The 26,689-nt window shown below is 42.9% G+C and overlaps 2 protein-coding genes and 1 non-coding gene across 3 annotated transcripts in view; 1 reads left to right on the forward strand and 2 right to left on the reverse strand.

Moving 5' to 3' along the window:
- Positions 1–5,258, forward strand: part of HADHB (hydroxyacyl-CoA dehydrogenase trifunctional multienzyme complex subunit beta) — a 43,279-nt gene extending 38,021 nt beyond the window's left edge. Inside the window, exons 13-16 of the mRNA XM_049784481.1 lie at positions 27–114; positions 916–990; positions 2,708–2,872; positions 4,718–5,258. Of these exons, the coding sequence (XP_049640438.1) occupies positions 27–114; positions 916–990; positions 2,708–2,872; positions 4,718–4,753 (364 nt within the window). The 3' untranslated portion in view covers positions 4,754–5,258. The remainder of the gene's footprint in view (positions 1–26; positions 115–915; positions 991–2,707; positions 2,873–4,717) is intronic.
- Positions 5,259–15,911: 10,653 nt separating this feature from the next.
- LOC126024888 (small nucleolar RNA SNORA51) lies at positions 15,912–16,037 on the reverse strand. Its single transcript, XR_007500977.1, has one exon. It is a non-coding gene; the product is annotated as a small nucleolar RNA SNORA51 (small nucleolar RNA).
- A 9,844-nt stretch (positions 16,038–25,881) lies between these two features.
- ADGRF3 (adhesion G protein-coupled receptor F3) overlaps positions 25,882–26,689 on the reverse strand; it is a 31,731-nt gene continuing 30,923 nt past the window's right edge. Inside the window, exon 13 of the mRNA XM_049784676.1 lies at positions 25,882–25,963. Coding sequence (XP_049640633.1) covers positions 25,882–25,963 — 82 coding nt within the window. The remainder of the gene's footprint in view (positions 25,964–26,689) is intronic.

Below are 26,689 nucleotides of genomic sequence, written 5' to 3' on the forward strand. Positions count from 1 at the left end.
AACATATATATTTTTTTTCTTTTCAGACCTACGTATGCAACTCCAAAAGTTCTAGAAAAGGCAGGGTTAACAATGAAAGATATTGATGCTTTTGAATTTCACGAAGCTTTCTCAGTAAGTCACTTTTAAAACTATAGTAATTAAATAGTCTGTGGTGTGTTGTTGGAGAAGGGGAACAAAATGTGGTTTAGCGTATGAGTGAAAGTATAGTGGAGATTTTTATATATATGTATGTATTTGTATATATATTTTCTCTTTGGGTCACACCTAGTTGTGCTTAGAGCCAATTCCTAACTCAGTGCTCCTGCAGCCAAATACGTACTCTGCCCATTGAGCTCTCTGTCTCTGAAAAACATTTTTTTGTTTTGTTTTTTTGGGGTCACACCCAGTGGCATTCAGGAGTTACTCCTAGCTCTGTGCTCAGAAATCACTCCTCACAGGCTTGGGAGGATGCCGGGATTTGAACTGGGATTCGTCCTGTGTTGGTGGTGTGCAAATGACTTACTGCTGTGCTATCACTCTGGCCCCTGAAAAACTTTTTTTTTTTTTGGTTTTTGGACCACACCCGTTTGACGCTCAGGAGTTACTCCTGGCTATGCGCTCAGAAATCGCCCCTGGCTTGGGGGGACCATATGGGACGCCGGGGGATTGAACCGCGGTCCATCCTACGCTAGTGCTTGCAAGGCAGACACCTTACCTCTAGCGCCACCTTCCCGGCCCCAAAAAACATTTTTTAACAGAAAAACATAGCTTTTTAAAGCCTCTTTATTAGAAGTCCTCCAAAAACTCCAAATTATTTTTTAAGAAAATTGTCACTGAAAATTGATTTAATGGTTTGCTCAAATTAAAAAAGTTTGACAAACTCATACCTTAAAAAATAAAGCCTGGAAGAACATTTCTTATTTTCCCTTCTAGGGTCAGATTTTGGCTAATTTTAAAGCGATGGATTCTGATTGGTTTGCACAAAACTACATGGGGAGAAAAACCAAGGTGAGTGTCTCTTAAAAATATACTTGAGGTAAAGGGATGGGTGCTTGAATACTGTATGACTGAAACTCAATCTTGTATAACTTTGTACCTCACAGTGATTTAATAAATTTTTTAAAATTACTTTAAAAATATATGATTGAAAATATATATATATGATTGAATTTTAAAATACTTGAATATTTAGATTAGTCACCTAGTAGAAGGGGAAAGATTTAAGAAGTAATCTTCAGGGCCCGGAGAGATAGCACAGTGGTGGTTGCCTCGCAAGCAGCCCATCCAGGACCTAAGGTGGTTGGTTCGAATCCCGGTGTTCCATATGGTCCCCCGTGCCTGCCAGTAGCTATTCTGAGCAGACAGCCAGGAGGAACCCCTGAGCATCGCCGGGTGTGGCCTAAAAACCAAAAAAAAAAAAAAAAAAAAAAAAAAGAAGAAGTAATCTTCATTTAATGAAATATACTTTCTTAGCTGAAAATAGTTCCTAGATATTCTTGAAAATGAATAAAAGCAGAAATTTAGATTGCTCTTCCCATTGTGATATCCAGTGAAAATAAGTGGACTCTTTTATTTTTTTGATTTTTGGGTCACACCTGGCAGCACTCAGGGGTTACTTCTGGCTCTATGCTCGGAAATCGCTCCTGGCTGGCTCAGGGGACCATAAGGGATGCCGGGATTCAAACCACCATCCTTTTGCATGCAAGGCAAATGCCTTACCTCCATGCTATCTCTCTGGCCCCAATAAGTGGACTTATAAAAAAGATGTGGGGGCCGGGTAGGTGGCGCTGGAGGTAAGGTGTCTGCCTTGCAAGCGCTAGCCAAGGAAGGACCGCGGTTCGATCCCCCGGCGTCCCATATGGTCCCCCCAAGCCAGGGGCGATTTCTGAGCGCTTAGCCAGGAGTAACCCCTGAGCGTCACAGGGTGTGGCCCAAAAACCAAAAAAAAAAAAAAAAAAAGATGTGAGGAGAGAGAAAGGGTGTGTACGTTTTCAAGTAAGAACGTGGAGACAGGGCCGGAGAGCTAGCATGGAGGAAAGGCATTTGCCTTTCATGCAGAAGGTTGGTGGTTCGAATCCCGGCATCCCATATGGTCCCCTGTGCCTGCCAGGAGTGATTTCTGAGCATAGAGCCAGGAGGACCCCCTGAGCGCTGCTGGGTGTGACCCAAAAAACAAAAAAAAAGAACATGGACAAGGCCTGGAGAGAGAGCACAGCGGCGTTTGCCTTGCAAGCAGCCAATCCAGGACCAAAGGTGGTTGGTTCGAATCCCGGTGTCCCATATGGTCCCCTGTGCCTGCCAGGAGCTATTTCTGAGCAGACAGCCAGGAGTAACCCCTGAGCACCGCCAGGTGTGACCCCAAAAAAACAAAACAAAACAAAATAAAGAACATGGACAAGCTAGCGAGATATGTGTTCAAGGAAGAGCTTGACGTGAAGAGCGAGCAGAGCCTGATTGTTTGTTGTTTTTTTGTTTTTTTTTTTTGTTTTTGTTTTTTTGTTTTTGGGCCACACCCGGTAATGCTCAGGGGTTACTCCTGGCTATGTGCTCAGAAGTTGCTCCTGGCTTGGGGGACCATATGGGACACCGGGGGATCGAACCACGGTCCGTCCAAGGCTAGCGCAGGCAAGGCAGGCACCTTACCTTTAGCGCCACCGCCCGGCCCCTCAGAGCCTGATTGTTAAAGAGTATCCTTCTTTGCTCCACGCCTGCTTCTGTGCCCTAGGTTGGATTGCCTCCACTGGATAAGTTCAACAACTGGGGCGGGTCACTGTCCCTGGGACACCCGTTTGGAGCCACTGGTTGCCGGCTGGTCATGGCAGCTGCTAACAGATTACGGAAGGATGGAGGCCAGTATGGTTTGGTGGCTGCCTGTGCAGCAGGTGGGCAGGTGAGTCACACTGGATTTGTAGAAGCTTCTGGAAAAATACGTTCTTAGAAACAAGTTTATCCGGGACCAGAGAGATAGCATGGAGGTAAGGCGTTTGCCTTTCATGCATAAGGACCATGGTTCAAATCCCGGCATCCCATGTGGTCCCCTGTGCCTGCCAGGGGCGATTTCTGAGTGTAGAGCCAGGTGTAACCCCTGAGTGCTGTCGAGTGTGACCCAAAAACCAAAAAAAAAAAAAAAAAAAAAAGAAAAGAAAAGAAAAGAAACAAGATTATCCGAGAGCTCTATTTATTTTAGCTTGAAAAAAAAAATCTTGGTTTTTGTTTGTTTCACCACACCCAGACATGCTCAGGAATTGGAGGTCTCATAATCTTGCTTGGGAAACAGTCTGTTGCTGGGGATCAGGCCTGGACCTCCTGAATACAAAGTAAATGTTCAGTCCATTGAGCTCTTGTTCCAACTCTGGGAAAAAAAGTTCATCCCGGTGGATGAAAAACACCTAGAAGGAAAGCAACTACTTTGTGGGGAAGAACATTCCATTTTGAAATCTGATAACAGGAAAGGAAAGTGTTTCATTATGGTTTGGGGGGATTTTTGTTTGTTTGTTTGATTTGGACCACACCTAGTGATGCTGAGGGGTTACTCCTGGTTATGCACTGAGGAATTACTTTTGGTGGTGCTCAGGGGGACCATATGTGATGCCAGGATTGAACCTGAATCAGCTGCATGCAGGGCAAATGCCCTACCTACTAGTGTGCTATCAGTCTAGCTTAGCTGATGTTTAATTCCAGAGTTCATAAAAAAGTTAAGGCACTTACTTTGCATTCAACTGCCACTGCTTTGGTTCCTTTATCTTCAGGAGGTCACTCTGAACTGAACCAGGAATGTCCCTGAGCACTGCTGCATGTACCTCCCTTCCCAATTATGTATTCTGTACTTATGGAATGTGCAAAAATCACCTATACTTTTTTTTTATCATGATCGTAATAGGTTTGCACATGCATACAAATGTTTTTATGTTCTTGACATAAACATAGTGTTTATAGGCTTTCTTCTGGATGGTGCTCTTGATCATACAGTGCCAGAGATCAAAGCTGGGCTCTTGCATGCAAAGCACACACTCCAACCCTTTGAGCCATCTCCCTGGCCCTAAGTTTATATTGTATTTTCTTCATCAATCATAAAATGTTCATTTATATATACATATATAATTCCCTAAAAACTGTTGAACCTAGCATACATGTCAAGTGACATAGCATGTGTCTTTTATGTATGGATCTGAGACAATCTTTTATGGATCTGATACAATCCCTCTACTACCAGTAGTGGCCTCATAGTAGCAGCTGGGAAAAAAAAAAAAGAACTGTGTTTTGGGAAAACTGAACTTGAACTTGTAAGGTAAAAACAGAAAGAGCTGGAGCACTTGCTTTGTGGAGGAAAACTGGGCTTGATCCCTGGCACCATGGGGTTTCCCTGAGTTCCACCCAGGTGTGACCTGATAAAAATCAAAACCCAAAAACTAGTCAGTTCATGGGGCCAGAGAGATAGATGGAGGTAGGGGGTTTGCCTTGCATGCAGAAGGAGAGTGGTTCAAATCCCGGCATCCCATATGATCCCCCGAGCCTGCCAGGAGCGATTTCTGAGCCTAGAGCCAGGAGTAACCCCTGAGCACTGTTGGGTGTAACCCAAAAACAAAAGCAAGTAGTCAGTTCAGTGCTCTTCCTTTTAACTTTTCATAGTGGGTTTCTTTGGAGGTGGGTGGTTTGGCCGACTGAACCTTTGATTCTGCCCTGAATTTGGCCTGGTCTTTGTCTTCTGCTCTAACTGAACTTCTTTCCTCTGCAGGGCCATGCCATGATAGTAGAAGCTTACCCGAAATAAGTCAAGAAGAGGGGACTGGGAGTTTCTGCACAGCAATTACGACGGGCGGTGCCATATCAATTTACTAAGTGACAGCTTCTAAGTGTCCTTCTGCACTTCTCTAGGAAAACAAAACTTGTGGCCTTCTATTAAATTCTTTGCAATTCAGTGTTACCAGTATACTGAGCTCTTCAGTAATCCTAGTTTATGTCCTTTCAGGGACTTCTTACTCACCAAGTCTCACACAGCTATAAGTTTAAGTGACTGTTCTACGTCTCTGTTCTAAAGGACTACTTGAGTATGAGTTTGGAGAGTTTAGCTGAGGGTTGGAACCATCTTTGTGACATGTCTTACTTGTGTCCTAAGGATTAGTTGTTTTTGCTATAAAATGCAAACCAACGTGCCTAAAATAACCAAATTATGAGAAGATAATTTAGTTTAAACAGCATTGAAAACTTACAGTAATTGTTTAGATACATAAATGCCATGCTGAATAATCTTAATAAAGTGGAGAAGTATTGGAGAACTCTTTGTCTTATTTTTTATGAAAAGGAAAGTTTAGGCAAGAATGGGAAGAACATCTGGCCACTAGGCCTTTTAAGACCAGAAAGAGTATGTGTCAGACCTTGGTTCATGATGGGAAAGAGTCGATGTTTCTTGTTTGCTGACCTTGGCTTCTGCCTGTATTGTGTGACCCATGAATGATCAGAATGGCTCTTGGCAAGAATAAAAAATCAGCTTTTCCACTCCTGATCTTGGAGAAATTTTGCTTGTAACTACTCAGTTATAATTCATAGTGATTTTAGTTAAGAACATAAAGAGCATGGGGTTTATTCCAGATGGTGATTAAAAAACATTTATGCTTTTTTTCATTTTCTTTTCATGGCATTGCCAGGAGGGAGCAAACCCAAGGCATCACATATATAAGGTTGGCACTCTATCATAAAGTGTAAAAAAACTAAAATTTTTTTTGTTAGCATAGTAAAAATCTTGTTGTTTTCTGCTAATGCTTAAGAAACAGAAATCTTAGTTACACCCTGTTATGTGATTGTCACTTCCATTTGGTTATTGGTCATGAGAATCATCCTCTAGTTCAGGGATAGATTGGATAAGGTAGTAACTTTTACTTCTTCTAAGGTCTTTGACAGTCTTTGGCATCTTTCCTCTACAATTATATGGATAATGTCAATGTAGTGTAAGTTTTTAACACTCATATAGGTTTCACAAAAATGAATTCTAGGGGCTGGAGAGATAGCACAGCAGTAGGGCTTTTGCCTTGCATGTGGCCAACCCGGACAGACAGTGGTTCAATTCCCGGTTTCCCAGATAGTCCCCTGAGCCTGCCAGGAGCTATTTCTGAGTGCAGAGCCAGGAGAGTAATCCGTGAGCACTGCCGGGTGTGACCCCCCTCCACACCCAATAAAAGAATTCTAGGGGCCAAAGCAATAATACAGAGGTAGAGTGTTTGCCTTGCACATGGCCAACCCAGAACAGACCCGTGTTCAATCTCTGGCATCCTATATGGCCCCTAAGTTTGCCAGGAGTGATTTGAGTGCAGAGCCAGAAGTAACCCCTGAGCACTACTGGTGTGACCCCCCCAAAAAAAAAAAAAATTCTAGGGGCTGAAGAAATAGCACAGCAGTAAGGCGTTGCCTTGCCCTTGGCTGACTCAGAACGGACCCGGGTTCAATTTCCCAGCATTGCATATTGTCCCCCGATCCTGCCCGGAGAAACCCCTGAGTGCTGCTGGGTGTAAGTGAAAAAAAAAAAAAAAAAAGGAATTCTGCTGAATCTAAACCCTCCAGTTCCAACCACGAACACTGATGAGACAGGTCTGAAGTCAGAAGGCTGTCTATAAAATAATCCAAACACACACACTTAGGAAAAGAGAAAAGGGGGCCGGAGAGATAGCATGGAGATAAGGTGTTTGCCTTGCATGCAGAATCTGGCATCCCATATGTGCCCCCAAGCCTGCCAGGACCGATTTCTGAGCATAGAACCAGGAGTAACCCCTGAGCATTGCTGGGTGTGACCCAAAAATCAAAAAAAAAAAAAAAAAAAGAAAAGACAAGACTTTGGAAAATTCTCCACATTACCCTCATGCCTATCCACCATCCACCATTAAGCAGCCAGCTCCACGGAGATCTGGAAATGAAAAGGCTTTTTCCTTTCTGCCCAAGCTTTTTATATGAGGAAAAACATCCCACCTGGAAGGTGGGACTATCCAGTCTCACTACCTATCAAAGGGGCTATATTCAAAAAAATTCCATCTAATGTGGATATCGATTGATGTAGAAACAGACAAATCTTGTAATCCCACATCTTTCCCTATTTTACATTATAGAAAAAAAAAGGCATAAATAAGAGGTAACATAAGGCAATATACTTCTAAGAAAAAGGGACTACTAAGGGGCAAAAATAATAACACACTAAACAATTCTGATTACCTAATTACAGAAGTAAAATAACTTCAAGGGTACTATCTATACTAAATTCTAAACAAGTATTACTATCTAGTCTAAAATATACATTAAAAATATACATGTTAGGGCTGGAGAAATAGCATGGAGGTAAGGCATTTGCCTTGCATGCAGAACTGTGGTTCGAATCCCAGCATATCATATGGTCCCCTGAGCCTACTAGTAAGTAACATGATCATATTTGGGTTACAGTCATAACCAGAACACCCCCCTTCACCAGTGCAACATTACCCCCTCCCCCCTTCCCATCCCCTGCCTGTTTTCGAGACAGGTATTCTATTACAGTAATTTGTTTTTAAGTTCAGTAAGTTGTATTATTTTCCTTAGAGTAAAAAAATATAGTAAAGGTGTGATAGTGGCAATCACCAATGTATGCATAGGTCCAGAAAAATGGAGAAAATGGGAAAAAAAAATCCTTGACCTGATTACAAAAAGGCCTCACCCCAGAAGTTTATTGGCATAAGACAGACTCTGGGTTCCAGGCATACCAGTCTATCCAACTCCAGTCATTCTCAAGGTCCCGGTGAAACTTTTTCACACTTTAGCTATAGTTGGTATCAGACTTTTATATTTAAAGACTCTGGATTCTGTGCATTTCTTTCGTTGATGTCAGGCTGATGTGGAGCATCCTTTAGTTTCAGCATATCATTAAATGCAGAGCGATCTGCTCTGCATGCAGACTGTTGCTGAGTCACCTGGGTGTTGGGAGTACTCTTTGGAGTCAGTCAATGCCAAAGCAGTGGTAGGTCTTCTCTGGTAGAGGCTTGGATCCTGGGAATGTTAAAGACAATTGTGGTTGTTTCCATAGTTCAGGTGTATGTGGGCGATGCTCATTCTTCTGAGGCCTGAGCCAAATCATTATGACAATGTTCAGGATAAAAGGCCTAATTACATTACCAAATTTTGGTTCCCATCTCTATTAGATAAGAACTTGTTTGTATACGTATTATTTTCCCATTTTAATGTGCCTATGCAAAGGAGAAGCAATGCCACAAGATATTGTTGGTGCATCTGGGGGCCAACAAATAAATTTCAACATTTCCCATAACTTGGTATAAATGTGAAATCTACACAGAGTTACTCTTCTACCAGTATTGCTTATAAAACAGATCTCGTAGGGGGGAAATCAAGCAATCAAATAACTAAACTAGTGGGCAAAATTGTCACAAATGAGGATATTTGAAAAGAGTTATAGATGTTAAGGGAATACATCTAAGATATACAAAAGAGATACATGTGACCCTTTTATGTTTAAAAAAAAAGAAAACAAGGGTATTTGAAGACAACAGGTGATAGTTGAGTTTTCGACATGTTTTGCGGCATTACAGAACCCTATATTGTCCTTGAACTAGGGGTTATGCTGAAGCTGATTCTGGTATCATGCAACAGTCCATAGTTTGATGGGGACATAAGGGGCCACCAAGCATGGGTCAACAGGCGTGTTGGTCGTAGTTGTTTGTGTAGGCATGAGCTGGGGGCCGAAAGGGTGTCATTCAATGAGGAGCTGGATGGTGGTGTTGGGCAGAAGGTCAGTCTTGGTGTCTACCAAATTAGGAACTGAGGATAAGGAGGGTTGAATAAGGGGAAGATAATGGTTCAGGGTTTGGGTATGAGGAGGTAGAAGAGACAAAGGGGTGAGGGGAGAGGCAATACATAAAAGACTAGACAATAAAGGTCAATTTGAGTGTTTTGTCAGAATCTTGAGCATCCTGATTCTATTCCTAGGAGCAGTCTAGGATCAGGAACGTTTTTGGGTAATGACTAAAAATGCGCCCGCGCGTCTTTGAAAAATAATATTACTAGCAAGCAAAACAGGGGGTCCAGTATACATAGGGGAGGGGTTTCACTCCTCCGACGGCCCCCCAGGGCCCGAGTTGCCAGGGCCGGTCATGAAGACCCGCCTGGCGTGGGGGGTCCCAGTCTCCTAGATCAAGTGTTCAGCCCAGGAGATCTGTGGCCCGCTGACCAGGAGTGATTTCTGAGTGTAGAGCCAGGAGTAACCCCTGCCAGGTGTGACCCGAAAAACATATATATTTAACATGTATATACATATGTATATATATATATGTTAAAATTATACTTAAACATACATATTCTAAATATTAAAATCGTGATCAAAGAGTAAATAAATTCTGGGTCATAATTTCAGACAGTTCCATAGTCTTGTGGATCCTCAGAAACTGGTTGGCAGTAGTAACAGTTCTGGAGATGCTTTATTAAAGCTAAGGATCTCTCTCCCAAGTTGACACCAGTCACGAACAGTCTCAAGGTGGAGTGAAGCGGTAAAAAAGGCAGTTTCAGCAATTTCGATGTGACTCTGAGAATGACTCACAGCCAAATGACCTGAGAGACTCTGACAGCAACCAGAGTGATGATATCTTGCAAGATGAACCACTGAAAAGGACCAGTGATGTCATCCTTTCCCCACTCTTCAGTCAATGGGCGATTCATAGTGGTGAGATCATCTTCTTCCCATGATGGCAACAGGCATCAAGCTGGAGGTGGTGTGAGTCCCACCAGCAGCCTATTACAAAGTGGTTACTGAAAAGTTAAATAACTGAAGGGGAAAAGTTAATGAAGGAATATAAATAAAATGAAAGGTAGAGCTACTACATAAACAGACATTTCAAACAAAACCAAACAGCACCGAGAGAAACTTCTCAGCACTACTGGAATTAAACACAGGTGGCCAACACACTCACACTCAACACACATATAAGCAGGCAAATGGATCGATCCAAACCTTACGTCTGAAAAATTGGCCCAGGTAAAATGGGACAAGCACTTTTAAATATAGAGCTGGCATATTTATAGAAAAACTGTTTCAGCTTCTAGACGTAGTTGATGTAGATAGAGTGGAACTTTGCTGAAAATAAAAGCTTCAAGGTTTAGATTGAGCAGAACATTTCCAAAACAATCATAATTTTGAAGTTTAAAATACTAAGGAGAATGGTTACTGAGCACTGTAGAAGGAGTCTGCACTTCGAAGTATAGTATCTGCTTTAAATAACCAGGTTCCTTTCTAGAAAGTATTGAAAACAAAGTCACTTGATATAATAAAAACCCAGCAAGAAGAAGAAATAAATTGTAAATAACATAATGGCTGAGCACCGTGGTAAGAGTCCAAGGTATTCAAATGTCTCATCCACAGGTCTCCGGATAAACATGAAATCATACAAGCAGTTATAATCAATGAAAAATATTAATTTAAAGTGGTTATGGCATAATGGACACTGCATTAGGAGTCGAAAATAAAATATTTCTCCACAGATCACTATAAACAAAAATATTAAAGCTTATAAAAATAGGAATGAATACATGAGCACTGTAGTGAGTATATTTTCTAATCCATCTAACTGCCTTTTTCCTGTTGATAAAATATTAGAACATTATTATAAACATCTCTAAAAAGCATTCAATTAACTAGCTTAAACAAACTTATCTATTGTAAATGGTCCCTTTGAGGTATAAGAAAGAATATACACCACTGAAGATTTCACAGACGGTTTGGCAATTTTTAGAAACTTCTTGATCATCAAATTTAAACCAAGGTTGCTTTGCTGAATTTTTACAATATGCTGTGCAATGGTCCTTTCCCAGTTCACCATAATGGTTTACGGCTGAGGATAAGCTGTATTGTTCAGGGCTGTTCTTAGAATTTCTGCAGCGGTATAGGTTTCTCCTTGAGGTAAATTTAAGAAGTTTAGCGAAAATAATGTTAAAGACAAAATGTTGGTGGGTGGCATGCCACTTTTTTCTATATTTTAATAGTTGAGTTTTTTTGTTTGTTTGTTTTTTTGTTTTTGGTTTTTGGGCCACACCCGGCGGTGCTCAGGGGTTACTCCTGGCTGTCTGCTCAGAAATAGCTCCTGGCAGGCACGGGGGACCATATGGGACACCGGGATTCGAACCAACCACCTTTGGTCCTGGATCGGCTGCTTGCAAGGCAAACGCCACTGTGCTATCTCTCCGGGCTCAATAGTTGAGTTTTGATAGTCCTCTGAGCTCCTTCAACTATGGCTTGACCTGTTGGATTATATGATAAACCTGTGATATGTTTGAATTGCCGTTTCTGGCAAATTAATCGAAAAGTTTTGCTTACATAGATGGGGCCCTTGTCTGTCTTAATGGTTTGAGGAACCCCCATAACAGAAAAGCATATAAAATGGCAGTAGGTATTCACCACCACTTGAAGATAAGGTTGTGGGCCCGGAGAGATAGCACAGCGGCGTTTGCCTTGCAAGCAGCCCATCCAGGACCAAAGGTGGTTGGTTCGAATCCCGGTGTCCCATATGGTCCCCCGTGCCTGCCAGGAGCTATTTCTGAGCAGACAGCCAGGAGTAACCCCTGAGCACCTCCGGGTGTGACCCAAAAACCAAAAAAAAAAAAAAAAAAAAAAGAAGATAAGGTTGTTTTTGTTTTTATTTTTAGAGAAAAAGCCAACATGTGTGATATCCATTTGCCACAATTCATTTGTCTATAACCCCCAGGGACTGGCCCCAGCCACATGTTTTGTTTTGTTTTGTTTTATTCAAGGGTGCATAGAAGGTACATGTTTCAATTATTTTTCTGGCCTGCCTCCATGTAATATGCTAATTGACATGCAGCTGACAGGCATTTGTATGTAATGCTGCATGTTCTTCTGCAGAAGACATAAATAATGGCATAGCCAGGTGATCGGCGGTTTCGTTCCCTTTAGTCATTGGCCCTGGAAGGCCAGTATAGGCTCTAATGTGAATAACAAATATAGGCTCAGAACGTTTTTGTAAAAGTACTTGTAATTGCTGTAGCAAATCTTGAACAATCTGATTATGAGCATTTAAGAAGCTGTTACTATGCCTGGAAATAAACCTACCACGTAAGCTGAATCACTTACTATGTTACATGGCTCTGAAACACATGATAATAAGTGATTTAAAGTAGTAAGCTTCCACGTGCTGAGCAGATTTATAGTTAGTATGAACTACTGTGGTCAGTGAAGGACCAGTTATACCTTCTTTTCTGGATGGTGACCCATCAATGTAAAACATGGGAGGTATACAGTCCTGGCCTCTCTGTCATCTGAGATCCACAGCACAACAAGCGCTTTTCAGTCATATCACAGCAAGGTGCAGGTAACTCAGAAAGGTATAACCCCAGTGACCAGGCACTGTGATTAGTCGCGATGTGCAGCAGCACTAACAGAAGGTGTTCACACTTCAGCTGAAGGAGTGTGATCCCTGATATCAAAGCTCCATGTGGAAGTTCCTCAACCTGGTGTATGACCCAGGCAAGTACCACAGCTAACATGTAGTAGCACCTAAACTAAATGTGCGTGATTCCCAGTCATTGTAACAATGAAGTAAAGGGGAAATTTTTTTTTAATTTTTGTTTTTGGACCTCACCCAGTGATGCTCAGGGAATACTCCTGGCTCTTCACTCAGATCACTTCTGGTGATGCTTGGGGGACCATATGGGATGCCGGGAATAGAACCTGGGTCTAGTATATGATTTTTGTTTGGTTTGGTTTTGGTTTTGGGTCACACCGGTGGAGTTCAGGGTTTATTCCTGGCTCTGCACTCAGAAGTTGCTCCTGGCAGGCTGGAATTCGAACCGAGGTTGTCCTATGTTGGCCGCATGCAAGGCAAACGCCTTACTGCTGTGTTATTGCTCCAGCCCAACGAGTCTAGCATATGAAAAGAAAACACCTTACCTGCTGAATAAAGGAAAGGAGAATTTTTGTTTGTTTGTTTTGTTTTGGAGCCGCATTTGGTGATGCTCAGAGCTTCTGAAAGTGCACAGTGGCCTATGTGGGATGCCAGGGGTCAAGCCAAAGTTGGCAGCATGCAAAGCAAATGCCCTGCCCTCCTTACTATTTTTCTGGTCCCCAAGGGAAGGGGAAATCTTTTTTTCTTTGGTTTTTGGGCCACACCCGGCGGTGCTCAGGGGTTACTCCTGGCTGTCTGCTCAGAAATAGCTCCTGGTAGGCATGGGGGACCATATGGGACACCGGGATTCGAACCAACCACCTTTGGTCCTGGATCGGCTGCTTGCAAGGCAAACACCGCTGATCTCTCCAGGCCCAGGGAAGGGGAAATCTTTAAATGGGCAGAGAAAGCCAGGGTGGAGAAACACATCAGCGATATTAGGGTGATTCCGGGCAGTGTTCAGTCCATTAGCAGTCTTCCCAGCACAGGACAGAACATTCTAACAGACATTGTTTAAGATACACAGGTGATCAATGAGCTTTAGTCATTAGGGAAATAGAAATCAAAATTAGGGGGGGCCGGAGAAATAGCATGGAGGTAAGGCATTTGCCTTTCATGCAGTAGGACAGTGGTTAAAATCCCGGCATCCCATATGGTTCCCCCGTGCCTGCCAGGGAAAATTTTCTGAGCATAGAGTCAGGAGTAGCCCCTGAACGCTCCCGGGTGTGATCTCCCCACAAAAAAAAAAAAAAAAAAAAAGAAAGAAAAATTAGAATGAAAGGGGCCGGTGTTTCCTCCCTGGCATACTATTTCGTGAGTCTACCAAGGATGATTCCTGGGTGCTGATGTGGCTCAAAAACTAAAATAAAACTAAACCTGGAGCTGGAGCAGCGGCGCAGTGGTATGATGTTTGCCTTGCACGCAGCTGATTCAGGACAGACCTGGGATCAATCCCCAGTGTCCCATATGGTTCCCCAAGCCAGGAGCAATTTCTGAGCACATAGCCAAGAGTAACCCCTGAGCATCACCGGATGTGGTCCAAAAACCAAAAAAAAAAAAAAAATTAATAATATAAAAAATAAAACTAAGCTAAAAATTGAGAGTATTTTATATGTGTTAGAGTGGCTTCCATCAAAGAACCAGGAGAAAAACAGGCTGGCGATGAAGAGAAATGAGCAACATTTTTTTTGGGGGGGGGTCATACCCGGCAGTGCTCAGGGGTTACTCTTGGCTCTATGCTCAGAAATTGCTCCTGGCAGGCTGAGAGGACCATATGGGATGCCGGGATTTGAATCACCGACCTTCGGCATGCAAGGCAAATGCCTTACCTCCATGCTATCTCTCCAACCCCAAATGAGCACCTTTGTGCTCTCTTAAATGTCAGTTTGTGCAGCTACTATGGAAAATAGTATGGCAGAGTCTCAAAAAATTAAAAGTAGTACTTCTGCATGACCCATCAGGGTGGTGTCTATGTGTTTCCCCCGAATGAAATGAAAACTGACTTTGAAGGAGCTATTTGCATGCCCACATTTGTGGCAGCATCATTCCCAATGGAATATTGGAAGCAAACTTTGGGTCCTGATTGTTTGACAGATGTGTAGATAAAATGTATCTAGGTTGTGTTACTTAAGATATTGATGACGGGGCAGGGGAGATAGCACAGCAGTTGGGCATTTGCCTTGCATGAAGCTGACCTGGGAGGGACCCCATTTGATTCCAGCATCCTTTATGGTTCCCCAAATTGCCAGGGGCTATTTTTTTTGTTTTGTTTTTTTTTGTTTTTGGTTTTTGGGCCACACCTGGCGTTGCTCAGGGGTTACTCCTGGCTGTCTGCTCAGAAATAACTCCTGGCAGGCACAGGGACCATATGGGACACCGGGATTCGAACCAACCACCTTTGGTGCTGGATCGGCTGCTTGCAAGGCAAACGCCACTGTGCTCTCTCTCCGGGTTCTTTTCTTTTCTTTTTTTGTGATGTTAGAAATGATTTTATTTTATACAAATATATACCAAATTATTATTATCAAAATGCTATATGAAAACATATGTTTCTATATACTTAAATAAGTAGGTAGGGAATATAATTAAGTAAATGAGGGTACATTCCTTATATATGCAAAGCCCCAGTTTTATCCTTAGTACCAATTGGCTTCTTGAGTACTGATTGGCTTATATCTATAGATTCTGGTGAGGTACTGGATCAATAGCATCTTGAGCCTACTTAATGCTGTCAGAGTAATTAACTGTTCAGCCTTATTGATTAAGAATCACAAGGGCAGCCCGAATTTCCTGAAGAACTCTTAGGCATCTTCCAAAATAGAAATATATAATAAAAAATTAAACCATGATTTTCATTAATGTTGGTAGAAAAGTATAGAAGTATAGAAGTTCTACATAGAAGTATAGAACAATAGCATGGAAGCTTACTCACAGGTGAAAATTATTATAGATTTCCATAATTTTAAACTTTTTAAAAGCAAATACATTTATTTAAAATATAAAAATATAAATTAATTTTAAAATACTTGGTGCAAAGCATCTACAACAATCAAGTTCACTGTTTTGTGGAGGTGAGGGGTGGAAGGGACTACTGCTAACAGTAGCAAGAAGCATTTTTAATTTACTATATTATATTTAATTTCTAACTTTCCAGTAATATAAATGTGTGTTGATTTATTATGTACTTAGGAGTAAAGGCTATTCAATTTTTTACTACATATCCAGAAAGATTTCCTAAAGAAATCTTTGTGACTCTGCCATAAATTATTCCAGATGCCTAAATGTATTTTTAAGTTCATTCAATAAAAAAGATTTTTATTTTTAACATTCAGTTGTACATTTCTGACTTGTATAGTTAATGTTTTGATGGGTACTAGCACTCCAGAATTTTCTTTCTGAAGCCTTAGGTAGATTTCATTGTTGATTCAGAAAGTATAAATAAATTTCCAATACACTGAAAATCCCTTTTCTTAGCTTGAATAATTCCATCAATTTCATTCTTTCCCTGCTTCCACATGTCTTCTCATTCACAATACAGGCCAGCCAAATGGCTGGGGATGAGATTTATGCGGGGTGGGTTGTCTCCTTTATCTATACAGTAAATGTTAAGAGTTAGCCTGTGGTAAGCACTGGAAGGCCTCCTTGATTAGTTTTTTTTTCTTTTTAAGTCCACATCACCAGATAAGACAATTTGAAAACCTTTTTCGTGTGCTTCTAGTCTTGTTGTTGCTTTACCTATTAATCCCATCAAAAGGGACATCATTGAATATTAAATGCAAGAAAAATATTTCTTCAAATTAGAGCTACAATGATATAAATACAATTTCAAGTAGGACTAGAGAAATTATTTGCAGTATCAGCTCCTTGCTTCAGCCATTTTCATCTTCATATTATTGGCAGACTCATATCAATTTGTACAACCACCATTTACCAGTGTATAACACTTGATTACCAAGATACTCTATTTTTCACTCAGTAATTTGTCTCTGGTAGTTTATGCTACTATGATCAAGTTATCACCCTTATGCCTTATAACTTTGGCACTGTCTCAAAAATAATAACTCTGTCTTTCTCTAACTTTCTTCAACTCCTTTGTCAAAAATTACAAGTTGTATGGGCCTGAGAGATAGTACAGCGGTAGGGCATTTGCCTTGCATGCAGCTGATTCAGGACGAACGGTGGTTGGGATCCTGGCATCCCATAAAGTCCCTCATTCCCCTGTGCCTGCCTGGAGTGATTTCTGAGTGCAGAACCAGGAGATATCTCTTAGCGCCACCAGGTTGACCCCCTCAAAAAAAAAAATGAAAACAAACAAAAAATTACATGTTGTACATCATTTCTTTGGACTACACTTATTTTATTCCTTGTTAATTATATAATCTTATATTTACCTCTTGTTATGACAAAGTATATCTATATTTTATGTGATATGCCTTCAAATCTGAAATTTAAAAAAATTTTTTTTATTTTTAATTATGAGAAACAAAGATGCAAAGAAAGAGGACAAGGTAAAGTTACAGTGGAAGGACAATCACCCATAACATAATTCTCAGAAGAAGTCCCCTTGCTGATATCTTAACTTTGAACTTTCAGCCAAAGAACATTAAGATAAATAAAACAGAATCCATGTACAATTACTTTGTCCCTCAAATCTCCAGATTGTAACACATTATAATATTCTTAACAGCACACAAGGCAATCTAAAGCCATAAAACTTATGTAACTCCTTAAACATTGGAGGCATAGTATTTTTTACATTTCCATGTACATGCATATTAGCTTAAGTTAACCTCAAATTTTAAGTGTTTTTTTTTTTTAAGGATTAGAGTCAAAGGAGCACAGTAAAAACGGTGTTAGAGTGGCAATTGTTGTTTGCATAGGCCCACCAAAATATGAGGGGAATGGAAAGGAATCACCTTGGCCTAAATACAAAGAGAACCGACCCCTGAAGTTTCCTGGCATCAGACCAACTCTAGGCTCCAGGCAAACTAGTTTGTCCAATCCAAGACATTGTCTGTAGTGCCAACACACTTTTATTTTTCACACAGTCTCTGTTGTTGGTATCATGTTTCTGTATTAAATATCCTGGAATCTGCATATCCTACATTGAAGTCAGGATGTGGAGCGTCCTCTTGTTTCACCTCACCATTAAAGGGTAAGCCAGGGACTATTTCTGAGTGCAGAGCCTGGAGTGGCCCTTTTTTTTTTTTTTTTTTTTTGTGGTTTTTGGGTCACACCCGGCAGTGCTCAGGGGTTTTTCCTGGCTCCAGGCTCAGAAATTGCTCCTGGCATGCACGGGGGACCATATGGGATGCCGGGATTCGAACCAATGACCTTCTGCATGAAAGGTAAATGCCTTACCTCCATGCTATCTCTCCGGCCCCTGGAGTGGCCCTTGAGCACTGCCAATTATGACCCCAAAACCAATCAATCAGTCAATTAATCAATAAATAAAGTTTTAAAAAAAGATATTGATGATGGGGGACAGAATGATAGCACAGCAGCAGGGCGTTTATCTTGCATGCGGCCAACCCCAACAGACCTCAGTTTGATTCCTGGCATCCCATATGGTCCCCCGAGCCTGCCAGATATGATTTTTGAGCATAGAGTCAGGAGTACCACCGAGAACCACCAAGTGTGACCCAAAAACAAAACAAAACAAGATATTGGCTAGGGCATTTGCCTTGCACACTGTCAACTTGGGACCAACCCAAGTCTAACAGGAGCAATTTCTGAACACAGAGTCAGAAGCACCCCTGAGTGTCCCAGCTGTGGCCCCAAACCAAAACAAAACAAGATATTGATGATAGCATAACAGTGGTCCTGTGTCTGCTATTCTGTAAGGCCTGAGGTGTGGAAACTGTGCCTTTTAGTTTGTAGATATTTGTATAATGATGAAATAACATTTCTCAAACACATCCCAGTCTTATATAACATGCACAGTATACAGCCTGAAAATGAAACTCAGAATCAGACAGAGAGCCCAAGGGTTAAAGATACTTCCCTTGCATGCAGCTGACTCCAATTCTATCTCCTGCACTGCATAATCCCCTGAGCATGGCTGGGAGCAACCCTCAAGCTTAGAGCTGAGAGGGATAGCTCCTGAACGCCTCTAGGTGTGATCCCAAAACAAAATAATAATAATAATAATATTAGTTGTGAGTTTTACATGGTAAATTTTAATTATCATAATCTAAAATATGTATGTGTGTGTATATATATATATATATCAGACTAGAGAAATAATACAGCACCTAAGACACTTGCCTTGCACACAGATGCTTTGAACCCTTGTTCAAACCCAGGCATCACATATGACCAACCTGGGTTTAATTCCTGGCATCCCATAGGATCTCCTGAGTCTGCCAGGACTAACCCCTGAGCACCACCAGGTGTAGCCTCCAAAACAAAACAAAACAAAAAAGGCATCTAAAGAGAGGGGCCTCTGGTGGAAAGCAGTTGGGTTGGAGGGGAGAGCACAGATGTCATTGGATAGTATTGTTTAAGTTCCATTTCTGAGGTTCATTCGCCCAACCTGCCTCATCATCTCCTTGAACGTGCTGTCCATGAAAGGAAAAGCCGAGCTCCTCTTAGTAGCTGCCATGCAGAGGAGCCTGCCTGGTTGTGGTGCTTCTCAAAGCCTCCGTGTATTATTTAGACCTGGGTGGGACTGAACAGGTGCCTTTCCATCATCCAAACCATGGTAGGTCACTTCATGTAACACCTTTTCTCTCCCTGACCCTCCTTTTTTAGTTTAGTTTTGTTTTGGGGCCACACTCAAAGGCACTTGTTATTCCTGGCTCTGCACTCAGAAACTGCTCCTGGCAGGCTCAGAGGACCATAGGGGATGCCAGGGATTGAACCCCAGTCTATTCCAGGTCAGCCATATTAAAGGCAAATGCCCTACTGCTGTGCTATCACTCCAGCACTCTCCCTGAGATTCCTTTCACAGAAGAGCTCAGCTTCAGTGTCTGCTCGATCCACTCAGCCATCCACCCACCCCAGATGTTTGCCCCATGCTTGTAATTTTGGGGGTGTGTTTCTTTTTTTTTTTTTTTTCTTTCTTTTGGTTTTAGGGCCACACCAGCACTGACACTCAGGGATTACTCCTGGCTATGCGCTCAGGATATGGGATGCCGGGGGATTAAACCAAGGTCCGTCCTAGATTGGCAGCATGCACGCAAAAGCCCTACTGCAGTGCTATAGCTCGTCTCCTCCCCCCAGAGTGATTACTTAAACCTAGCATGAAGCCCCATCCTCCCTCATACTCACAGGAGACTCTGTCACCCACAGAAGTGCTTCCCAGAAAAATTCGTGTTCCCCAAGCTTTTCTTGGGCACCAAGAAGTGGCACATTAGCCAAGTGCTAGCCTCTGATTGTGAGGTTCTGGACTAGGTCCCCAACACCCCAAAGAAAATAAAACCAAGCAACGTTAAAAGCTAGAAAGGAATGTAAGGTTGAACTGCTGTTTTTGCTTCTGTAAACCCTAACTTTGCTTTAGACATAAAGACGGCCATGACAGGCCTCAGATATGTGGCAGAAAAGACAAGGCCCAGAATGACAACCAGTCTTTGGAATCTGACCTGGGGAGCACATACCAGGTCCAGATGGCCAACCGCAAAGTATAGAATGGCCTCAGATAGATAGCAGAAGAACGACAAACAAGCCTCGGGTCTGTAAAGATAAGATTTCCTTTTGCTAGACATCTGAACAAACCTATGTTTGTTTGATATAATTATTAAAAACCAACAGTTTTAAAGGTCAGTTGACTATGTGAAAACCCCCTAGGCTCTCTTTAAAAATGACTTGCGGGCCCGGTGAGATAGCACAGCGGTGTTTGCCTTGCAAGCAGCCGATCCAGGACCAAAGGTGGTTGGTTCGAATCCCGGTGTCCCATAGGGTCCCCCGCACCTGCCAGGAGCTATTTCTGAGCAGACAGCCAGGAGTAACCCCTGAGCACTGCCAGGTGTGGCCCAAAAACCAAAAAAAAAAAAAAAAAAAAAAGACTTGCAATGGGACCAGCGAGGTGGTGCTAGAGGTAAGGTCTTGCAAGTGCTAGTCAAGGAAGGACCATGGTTCAATCCCCCGGCGTCCCATATGGTCCCCCCCCCCCAAGCAGCCAGGGGCAATTTCTGAGCGCCTAGCCAGGAGTAACCCCTGAGCATCAAATGGGTGTGGCCCGAAAAACCAAAAAAAAAAAAAAAATGACTTGCAAGGGCCAGAGAGATAGCACAGCAATAGAGTGTTGCCTTGCATGCGGACAACCCAGGACGGTTGAATTCCCATATGGTCCCCTGAGCTGCCAGGAACAATTTCTGAGCACAGAGTCAGGAGTAACCCTTGAGTGCCATCAGGTGTGGCCCCAAAACTAACTACACAAACAAACAAATAAATAAACAAACAAACAAACAAACAAATAAATAAATAAAAATGATTTGTGAGCTATTGTCAGGGTCATTGCCTGACAAGGGGCGACCCCGGCAAGCTGGTAATATAAAATTCCCTTGCCTTTTGCAGTGCTGTTGTCTCCTTTGTTCTTTGTGAGATCTCAAATTTGGAGCCAACAGCAACTCTGCTCTTTCTGCTTCTTCTTCTGGAATCCCTCGCACAGTCCACTTTCTCCCATAAATCTAAACCTCAAGGGCTATTTATGTTTCTTTGCTTGACCAATTCCTATTTGGGAGCCAGAATTCATAAGCAGCACTTTGGGGAGATTTTCCCAGGTCTATGGTCCTGGGACTCCAGGGCCAGGCCTAGCTGTGCTGAGGGTTCCCAGGGATAGCCCAGCAGTGCTGCAGGTGGGGAGACATCTGTAGTGCCAAGGGTTGAACTACTTGGGGCCTAGCATGTGCCAGCTGGAGCCAGCTGCACAGCCTTTAGTGACTATTATTTATTTATGCTTTGGGGGACCATGCTCATTGAACTTACTCTGAACCATGCTCTGAACTTACTCCTGGCTCTGTGGTCAAGAGTCACTCATGGCAGTGCTCAGGAGACCATATGCGATTTTGGGGATTTAAACTGGGTTCATTGCATGCCAGCAAATGCCTTTAACTCCTATGTTGTCTTTACAGCCTTCTATGCTCTTAAATTTTTATATGTGTAGAATGTTCAAATCATCCTGACAACATGTGTGCTCAGTGTGAAAGTTGTAAAATGTTATTTACAGAGTAAGAAGAATACGAAGACAGTGGAGGGCCCTGCTGGCTTCCCATTTGAGCATACAAAATTGCACTTCGAGCATCTTCCAGGGTCCTGCAACCTTTTTGTTCTCTGTCACTGTGCAGGTCATAGAGTGGCTCCATATCACCAGGTGTAGCTATATATCCTCATTTTAATTGTTTGGGTTGGGGGCCAGGCCTACTTCTGTGAAGTGACTGTGTGCCAGGGATCAAACCAGGAACAGCTATATACGAGGCAAGCACCAGATTTCCCATATTATCTTTCTGGCCCTACAAAGATTCATTTTCAATCACCAGGTAGCATTTCATTTAATGAACCATTACATTTTTGTTTTGTTTCATTTTGTTTTGGTTTTGGGGCCATATCTGGCAGCACTCAGGAGTTACTTCTGGCTCTGCACTAAGAAATCACTCCTGGCAGGCTCAGGGGACCATATGGGATGTCGGGGGTTGAAGGCAAAGGATACCAGGCAAATGTCCTGTCCACTATGCTATTGCTCCAGCCCCTTACTTTTGTTTTTCTGGAGGGGTCACACCTGGCCTCACTCAGAGTTTATACACCCAGCTCTGCACTCAGGAATTAGTCCTGTGGATCTCCAGGGACCACATGAAGTGCCAGCGATTCAATGTAGATCAGTCACATGCAAGACAAGTGCCCTACCTGCTTATTGTCTCCCCAAGATTTTTTTGTTTGTTTGTTTTTTGGATCACACCCAGTGGTGTTCAGGAGTTACTTCTGGTTCTATGTTCGGGTCATTCCTGGCAGTGCTCAGTTTTGGAATAAGGACAGAGTAAGGCCAGATAGCTCAGACTATCCTGAGCCTGTCCCACCCAGGGCGGCCTTTGAGCTTGTTTCTTCTTCCACACCTTCTTTGCAGAAGTGAAAATCAGGACTTAGCTCGTTTCCTTATACTCCCTCTCAGAACCTTCTGAAGACCCCCTTACAATAAGTCCATTTATAAATTTTCAAGTGTGTTTGGGGGCCAGAGAGACAGCACAACGGTGGGGCGTTTGTCTTGCGTGAGGTCAACCTAGGACAGACCTAGGTTTGATTCTCGGCATCCCATATGGTCCCCCAAGCCTGCCAGGATTGATTTCTGGGTGCAGAGCTAGGAGTAAACACTGAGTGCCACTGGGTGTGGCCCAAAAACCAAAAAGAAAAAAATCAAGAGTATTTTTACCAGCTAAGTAGGTGCCGGTTTTGTGCAAGGACTGTCGAAGGACATATCTGAGTACCCGTATCTCTGCAGAAGATGACCCAGACCAGAAACTGCCACTTCCAGAGTTAAAACACATATTTTCTGGACTATAACCCAAACTAGTTTCCCTTCAGTGTTGTAGCTTACCCTTTCCTTGATGGCCCCATATATGGTGGAGTCCCATGGAGCCTCTGTGTCCTTGGGTGGTGTCATTTTCTTTGTAATTCTAATCCATGTTTGCACAACGATCAAATTTGCCAACTGAGGCCTTTCTCAGAACACTCCTCTCTTTGAGCAATGCTTGACTGTGATTTGTTTTGTTTTGTTTTGGGGGCCACACCCAGCGATGCAGGTTACTCCTGCCTCTGCACTCAGGAATCACTGCTGGCAGGCTTGGGAGACCATATAGGATGCCAGGTATTAGACCTGAGTTAGCCATATGTATGCAAGGCAAATGCCCTACCTGCTGTACTATCACTCTGGTGTCATAACTGATTGTTGAAAGTTTGGCCAGGAATATTACTGAAATGAATTGAGATGTGACTGTTTCTAGGGAACCTATAGGCCCAGCTTTCATAGTTCTTGGGCTGCCTTCCAAGTGAATTACAATCTCCAGGGCTGGAGATAATAGTGGGCAGGGCTCTTGCCTTACAGGCAGGAGGGCCAGCTTCAAACTTTGAGCATCACCAAACCCTTCCCTTGCTCCTAAAATGAAATATTGTCCCGGAGAATTGGCATCTTCTTGTCAAAAAAAAAAAAAGTTGGTCTTCACTGAGAGAAAATATTTGTGCTGATTTTTACATGATTAACCCACACAAATCTTATGCAAAGGCACAGGGTTCCTAAGGGTGGGGGGAATGTTTTCAGGTGCTGCAGAGATCAATAGGCTGAGTCCCAGCCTTGCATGCAAGAGGCTGAGGTTCGATCCTTGGTACCACATGTGGTCCCCTGAGCACCGCTGGGAATGCTCCCCCCTATATATATATACAACACTTTTTTTTTAATTTTTAGCTATATCCAGGGGTGTTCAGGGATTACTCCTGGCTCCACATTCAGGAATCACTCCTGGTGGTGCTTGAAGGGCCATATGGGATATTGAGAATCAAACTCAGGTTGACAGTGTGCAAGAAAAGCACCCTATCAGCTGTACTATTGCTCTGGCTCTAGCACATTTTTTTTAACACAGGGTTTTTTTTTTGTTTTTTTTTTGGGGGGGGAGGCACATGGTGATGCTCAGGGGTTACTCCTGGCTATGCATTCAGAAATCGCTCCTGGCTTGGGAGACCATATGAGATGCCGGGGGATTGAACTGTGGTCTGTTCTAGGTCAGCCGCTTGCAAGGGCAAACGCCCCACTGTTGTGCCACCGCTCTGGGCCCTTCACGCAGTTTTTTAAGAAAAGCTTCCTTTTGAAGTGCCCAGAGGTCATTTCCAGCTAAGAGTTTGAAAACAATCCTTATTCAGGGGATTGTGTGGTGTGAGGATCAAATCTCAGGGTTTCCCCTCCAAGTCTTCTCCCTGGCCCAGTCAAACCTTACGAATTTTCTCAGAGCAGTAATTTATTTATACACATACATATGTCTGTGAAACATATTTTGATTTAAATGTTTTATTTAATTTAATTTATATATATATTTTTGGCTCACTCTCAATGGTGCTCAGGTCTTACTCCTGGCTCTGTGCTAAGGGGTCTTTCTGACAAGACTCAGGAACTTCACATGGTGTCAGATCAAATAGGGTTGGCTGCATGCAAGTGTCTTAATCCCCTGTACTATCTCTACCATTAACTTTGGCAGGAGAGGTGAAATGTTTGGAGCATATCTGGATATGCTTAGAACTTACTCCTGGCTATGTTCAGGGACCACTGCTATTGGTACTCAGGGGGACCATACGGGATACTGGAGATCAAACCCATGTCAGCTGCATGCAAGGCAAGACCTCTTTCTCACTGGCCCTCAAATTATTATTATTATTATTATTATTATTATTATTATTATTATTATTATTATTATTAGTTTTGGGGCCACACCTGATGACGCTCAGGGGTTACTCCTGGCTATGTTCTCAGAAATCACTCCTGGCTTGGGAAACCATATGGGATGCGGGGGATCAAACTACAGTCCGTCCTAAGCTAGTGCAGGCAAGACAGATGCCTTACCCCTTGTGCCTCCACTCTAGCCCCTCAAATTATTTTTTATTCCCTCAAATAATTTTTTGCTTTTGTTTTTGAGCCACACCCATTGATGCTCAGGGGTTACTCCTGGCTATGTGCTCAGAAATTTCTCCTAGCTTGGGGAGACCATATGGAATGCCAGGGGATTGGATTGAACCGTGGTCTGTCCTAGGCTAGCACTTGCAAGACGCCTTACCTCTAGCACTACCACTCCAGCCCCATTCCTCAACTTATTTTTTAAGTTAAAATAAAAGTTCAGGGCCGGAGAGATAGTATGGTGGTAGGGTGTTTGCCTTACATGCAGAAGGACGGTGGTTCGAATCCTGGCATCCCATACAGTCCCCAAAACCTGCCAGGAGCGATTTCTGAGCTAATAGCCAGGAGTAACCCCTGAGTGCTGCTGGATGTGATCCAAAAACCATAAAATAAAATAAAATAAAAGTTAAAGAAACAGAGAAAGAAACACAGTAATACCACCTTATCCTTCACTTTGGAAAAAAACAAACAAACAAGTTCTGTCTTTGACCTATAGTGTTTTGAAGATCAGTTTCAATGAATCAAGTCATTCTTTTTTTTGTTTGTTTGTTTTTTTGGGGGGACACACCCATTTGATGCTCAGGGGTTACTCCTGGCTAAGCGCTCAGAAATTGCCCCTGGCTTTGGGGGACCATATGGGACGCTGGGGGATCGAACCGTGGTCCTTCCTTGGCTAGCGCTTGCAAGGCAGACACCTTACCTCTAGCACCACCTCACCGGCCCTGAATCAAGTCATCCTTATTTGTAAGTACAAAGAAATAAGTAGAGATTACTGGTGAGTTAAAACAAAACCATTTTTATCAGCTATCTGTCACCGAAGCTATGATTAATCAAAAGCAGGTGGAGTCGGTTTTACTTGTAGCCCTTATGAACTTGAAGAACTGTTGGTTCTTGTTACAGCAAAGGCAGATTATTTCTCAGGGGAGATGGAGCCAGTTTTTCTGGAAATCCTTGTTCAGGGGTGGTTACAGGTAATCTGAGAGAGAGAGAAACAGAGAGACAGAGAGAGAAAGAGAGAGAGACAGAGAGACAGAGACAGAGAGACAGAGAGACAGAGAGAGAGAGAGAGACAGAGAGAGAGACAGAGACAGAGAGAGACAGAGAGAGACAGAGAGAGACAGAGAGAGACAGAGACAGAGAGACACAGAGACAGAGAGACAGAGAGAGACAGAGAGACAGAGAGACAGAGACAGAGAGACAGAGAAACAGAGACAGACAGAGAGAAAAAGAAAAGGGGAGAGAGGAGGAAAGAGGGGGATAGAGAGAGGAGAGAGAGAGGGAGAGAGGAGAGATGAGACAGAGAAAAAAGAGGGGGAGAGAGAAAAGAGGGGGAAAGAGAGAGGACAGAGAGGGAGAGAGAAGAGAGGAGAGAGGAGGCAGAAAAAAGGGGGACAGAGAGAGGAAATGAGAGGAGAGAGAGGAAAGCGGGGAGAGGGAGAGGAGAGAAGAGAGAGATGGGAGAGAAGAGGAGAAAGAGAAAACACTTAGAATGTTCATTTTTCCTAAGGTGGAAAGTTCCAGAACCCTGGGTTTGATCCCTTCTGGCAGGTTCTAGCATGCAGCCTCAGCTCTCCTGAAGATGCATATGCTCAGGCCTCCTGCTTCCCCTGAGAACTCCCCCAAAACTCTGGGCTGGCAAGGGAGACTCCCCACTTCATTCTGCCACCTGACCTCCCCTCTGACCCCAAGCCCGCCCCTGATA

Source organism: Suncus etruscus, chromosome 12, assembly GCF_024139225.1.
Source record: "Suncus etruscus isolate mSunEtr1 chromosome 12, mSunEtr1.pri.cur, whole genome shotgun sequence".
NCBI classification, from domain to species: Eukaryota; Metazoa; Chordata; class Mammalia; order Eulipotyphla; family Soricidae; genus Suncus; species Suncus etruscus.